We start from the raw sequence: 5,000 nt of genomic DNA, 5'->3' as shown, positions 1-5,000 counted from the left end.
GGGGGGGGTCAACTCTTCACAGGCTTCCCATTGCTTTGACTAGCATTTCAACTCTCATTCATATAGAACCATGTTTCATCTGCTGTAACTAATCTGTCAAACATCTTTTTGTTGTTCACCCAGTCTAGGAGAATTTTGCAACAGCGTTTTCTGTCCTATTTCCTGAGCTCCTTCAAAAAACAATCAAAACAAACCTAAGCTGAATATTTGGTCTGTGTGAATTGGGCTGTAACGTACAAAGTGCACATTGGAAGTTTCCATTTTTGTGTGTAATATTATGAAAAATTTATTATAACCCTTTTCTGAAAATTCCATGAGAATCGAACTATTCCTTCACAGTCTGGACAATTTATATTTGATCAAACCTCGTCTCTTAGGATACCGCGCGAAAGGACTGAATTGTATTTTATCTCATACTAATATTACCCGCGTCAACCTTTGCCCGTTAGTTTCTGAACCTGATTTCCAAAGACTCCAATAGAAGTGGCAGAGGACACTTGATCAGGTCCGAACCATACCGCCGCCAGTCGAGGAGGAATGCCAAGGACAAACAGCTGGGCCACACCACAAATTGTCTGGGCCACCATAAGAACCGGAAACCTGGTGAAGAAAAACATGGTGACAAAGTAAACATACACAACACACACATGCACACACACACACAACACACACACACACACACACACACACACACACACACATTACACTGCACACAACATCTTGGCATAAACTCGTAAACTCTCAAACCTGGGACTTCGTTGAAATCGATCGATTCTTCTTCTTCTTCTTCTTCTTCTTCTTCTTCTTCTTCTTCTTCTTCTTCTTCTTCTTCTTCTTCCTCCTCCTTCTCCTCCTCCTCCTCCCCCTCCCCCTCCTCCTCCTCTCCTCCTCCTCCTCCTCTTCTTCTTCTTCTTCTTCTTCTTCTTCTTCTTCTTCTTCTTCTTCTTCTCGTATGCCTTTATTTCTGGAGTCCCATTTCGAAGATGAAGGTATTCGTCTTTTCATTTCTTCTAGCGGGCCGAAAAGTTTTTTTATTAAGAGAAGTTGCATAGGGTCAGTTCTCTTGTCTGTGGGTTGGGTATTTACTGCATCTTCCTCCTCCTCAGCACACGAGTAGACCAGTGACTGTATCAGTTTCATGCGTCTGTGCATATGATTTTTAAGTCTGTTGTGGCCTGTCCTGAGACGGAACAGGATTACTTGTTCATGTCTGGGCAGCACATATGGTAATCATCTGAACGCATTGGTGTAGTATGAAGGGTTTTAATTATGCGTTTTGTCTCGCTGAAATTATGCGGTATGTTTTGTTGTTCCTTTTTGGCAGCATTTTATGCGAGTCCATCAGCTTCCTCATTTCCTAATATGTCACAATGAGCTGGAATCCACTGTAGAACTGTTCTGGTGACGTTTATACTCTGAAGAGTTTCTTTTAATTTATTTAGTCCACCAGACACCAACCCTTTCAAAGCTGATATAGAATCAGTGAAAAATAGAATTTGTGTGTCATGGTTTGTGATCTGGCTCATTGTCTTTGCTGATATGGCGATAGCTTTCACTTCTGCTCTATAATTTGTGCATTTAGCACCAGTTGGGATTGCAAAAGCAAAGGAGATTTCTTTGTCTTGAATGGTAATTCCTGCTCCCACAGTTTTCACACCATCTGTGAGAGACCCATCCGTATAAATATGTTTTCAAGCATCCTTTGGGTATTTCTCTTCTATCATCTCAATAGCGAGTTGTTTTTGGAACTCTTTGTTTGTTTCACTTTTGGAGCTCAGGTTGTGTATTGTTGTACAGATCTGTATTCTTTGTTTAGCCTCATCATTCCAGTCTCATTAGTGCGGCTCAGCGGTACGGTCTTTGCTATTTACCCGAAAGGTACCGAGGTCGATCACCCGCCGCTGCCACTTTGTGGCCTTGAGCAAGTCACCTCGCCCTAGCTCAATTTGCGGCGCTGCACTGCGGCTGACGCCTGGGTTATTCCAGTCTTCGTTTGGAATTTTGGAATAGACCCTAGAGAAAAATTTCCCCTATGGGATGAATAAAGGGAATTTTATTTATTTATCTATTATTATTCTATTTCTTTATTTATCTTATGAGGCATCAGAATTTTTTATTGTAGAGTCTTTGGCTCTGCCAAGAAACTTGATCTTTTTAGTCTTCCTGGCTCAAGTTGTTTGACTCTTTCAGGCATGGGATGTTGATCCATGGCATTAATTTTGACAAGGTGCGTTAGTGCCTTTGCTTCCCATCTTTGTTTAAGAGGGGTGATTCCGGTGACATCTTGTATTTTGCTGATTGGTGTCGATGTCATAGCACCAGTAATGATACGTAGGCCTTGGTGTTGATTTTTTTCAATTTTGATATGTTTGTGACGCTGTCAGGAGTGTATATATTTGATCCATATTCCAGATGCGGACGTATTGTTTCACAATAAACCTGTTTTACTATAGTTTCTGATGCTCCCCACTTTGTTCCAGTAAGCTGTCTCATCGTGGTCAGTTTCTTTCTGGCAGTTGTCTCTGCTTTCTCTTTTTGTTTCTTCCACGTCAGGCGTTTGTCATATGTGATAACAAGATATGTGCGTTTCTCAACTAAGGAAAGTTTTTGATTTCCTATTTTGAAGGATGAGTTTTCTGGCTAATTTTTTTAAATACGAGTTCTTTGAACTCAGGGGTCCCAATAGCTCAGTTGGTAGAGCACTCGCTTCGCACGCAAAGGGATCGAGACCGATCCTTGGTGAAGTTGATATTTTTTCCTGATGCCCTTGTGCACCCAGCAGTGATTGGTTAGCTGGGTCTGTTGGATCTGGCGGAAAACACTTTGCGATAGACTAATGTTTTACCAAAAGGGTAGCAAGCAATTGCTATTGTCCGTCTCATACTAAAGAAACCGGGATAAACTGGCTCCACGGGCCTAATAGCTCTGAAAAACTTCTTTAAAATATTTATGAATTCACGAGAGTCTTCCATAGTGAACACGGTGCATGCAAAGGTTTGAGGTTTAAACACGAAGAGATATTATGGTATTTGTAAAGTAAAAGTGGGGTATCCCGCATACATCTATTTTATTTTTTGAAATAGTTTCTAAGACGCCATTCTTTTTGCCAGACTATTAGATTTCTTTCATTTAAAGTGTCTTCAATTGAAAGATTGAAAGGGTTAACTTGACACACTGACATGGTGAAGTGAGACAAAGTGGAAAATTAGATTTGAAAAACAGTGGTATACTATACTTGTCTATATATAGATGCAGTTTATTATTATTCATATATTACACCAGCATAGTTAGCAGCAACACAAACCTGTCTGGGGAAACACTTCCACACTTAATCCAAGACCCGACAGCATTCAGGATCGAACCACAGGCACATACGAATCGAAGCCCCTTCTTATCCAGTAGCCATGTGGCCGGAAATACAAGTGTGATATAGGCAATCATGTAGACCATCGACAACATGTCCACTGCAGATTTGGCCTGTGTTGGGGGAGGGGTAAAGATGGCGGTAATAGGAGATCATGAAAATGATGATGATTATGATGATGATGATGATGATGATGATAATATTAATAATAATAATATATAGTAACAACACCATCAATAATAATAATAATAATAATAATAATAAATAATAATAATAATATAATAATAATAATATAATAATAATAATAATAATAATAATATGATAAATAATAATATAATAATAATAATAATAATAATAATAATAATAATAATAATAATAATAATAATAATAATAATAATAATAAAAGAAGAGAAGAAGAAGAAGAAGAAGAAGAAGAAGAAAGAAGAAGAAGAAGAAGAAAAGAAGAAGAAAAGAAGAAGAGAAGAAGAAGAAGAAGAAGAAAAGAAGAAGAAGAAGAAGAAGAAGAAGAAGAAGAAGAAGAAGAAGAAGAAGAAGAAGAAGAAGAAGAAGAAGAAGAAGAAGAATCGTTGTTTCATCTGTTGATAAAATCATTTAACATGTTGAATTATCGGATGAATGGTAATTTTTGTGTGTGTAAAATTCTGATCCGGGCACTATGTCTTCGTGTTCGACCCTAGTGTTAATGATCCGGGCCATATAGAATGAGAGATGAGAAGATGGCAAAATATGAATGAAACACTGAAGACGAATGAGAGATGAGAAGATGGCAAAATACTTAAGACGAATGGGAGATGAGAGGATGGCAAACTTCATGAATGAAACAATCAAGGCCTATGAGAGATGACAAGATGGCAAACACGATGAATGAAATCCTAAAGACAAATGGGAGACGAGAGGATTGCAAAGACGATGAATGAAATACTAAAGGCAAATAGGAGATGAGAGGATGGCAAACACGATGAATGAAACTGTTCAGACTAGTGAGCTATTCGTCTTCAGTGTTTCATTCATCGTGTTTTGTTGACAAATGGCAAACCCGAAGGTCCACATTGTCTGCCTTCGTTAATTAAATTGAAGCCTCCATTTAATTAAATTATTGTTATCTATTTCTTCGAGCTTCAAGCAGCAACTTTTGCATTTTAGTATGCAGGTAACAGATAATTAAGTCTAAAAATAATAACAAAGAGTTGAGTTACGTCAACTTAATACATTCTATAGATAGATGCCAACCTGATAGGAATCGCTGGGTAAGCTTTCATTGTAGTAATCGACTATTACATTGGCGATTATGTTGAGACTCAGCCATTGGTAAGCGTTACTGAACGAGTAGCAGCAAAACGACAGCAGAATGAACCATCGACGGAGATACACTCGCGGTTTCTCATTTTCTTTATCACCATCGTCGTTGTCGTCGTCTTTGACCTCATTTTGCTCTTCATTGTCAATATCATCAAGATCAGTTGTTTGAGTGGAAAGGAGTTTATGGTGTCCAATAATCTCCCCGTCTTCTGTGCCGTCTTCGGTATCGTTCCTGGGGTAAAGAGTCATACTTGAATCTGACAATTTAAAGAAAAGATAATATGGCATTAATAAGTAAAGACTGTGGTGAAATGAC

At 38.5% G+C, this 5,000-nt stretch overlaps 1 protein-coding gene across 3 annotated transcripts in view; it reads right to left on the bottom strand.

The window, feature by feature from the left end:
- Window positions 1-5,000, bottom strand: part of LOC144977175 (choline/ethanolamine transporter flvcr2a-like) — a 39,178-nt gene that overhangs the window by 20,545 nt on the left and 13,633 nt on the right. For all 3 annotated transcript variants that reach the window (XM_078922058.1, XM_078922059.1, XM_078922060.1), the window contains 3 exons: window positions 4,616-4,941; window positions 3,305-3,477; window positions 459-600 (listed from right to left, as the gene is read on the bottom strand). In XM_078922058.1, the coding sequence (XP_078778184.1) occupies window positions 459-600; window positions 3,305-3,477; window positions 4,616-4,933 (633 nt within the window). In that variant the 5' untranslated portion in view covers window positions 4,934-4,941. The remainder of the gene's footprint in view (window positions 1-458; window positions 601-3,304; window positions 3,478-4,615; window positions 4,942-5,000) is intronic.

This window comes from Berghia stephanieae, chromosome 7, assembly GCF_034508935.2.
Source record: "Berghia stephanieae isolate SIO BIC M18660-M18661 chromosome 7, UCSD_Bste_1.3, whole genome shotgun sequence".
Classification (NCBI taxonomy): domain Eukaryota; kingdom Metazoa; phylum Mollusca; class Gastropoda; order Nudibranchia; family Aeolidiidae; genus Berghia; species Berghia stephanieae.
Note: the sequence above shows the minus strand (reverse complement) of the source record. Positions and strands in the feature narration are given on the sequence as shown.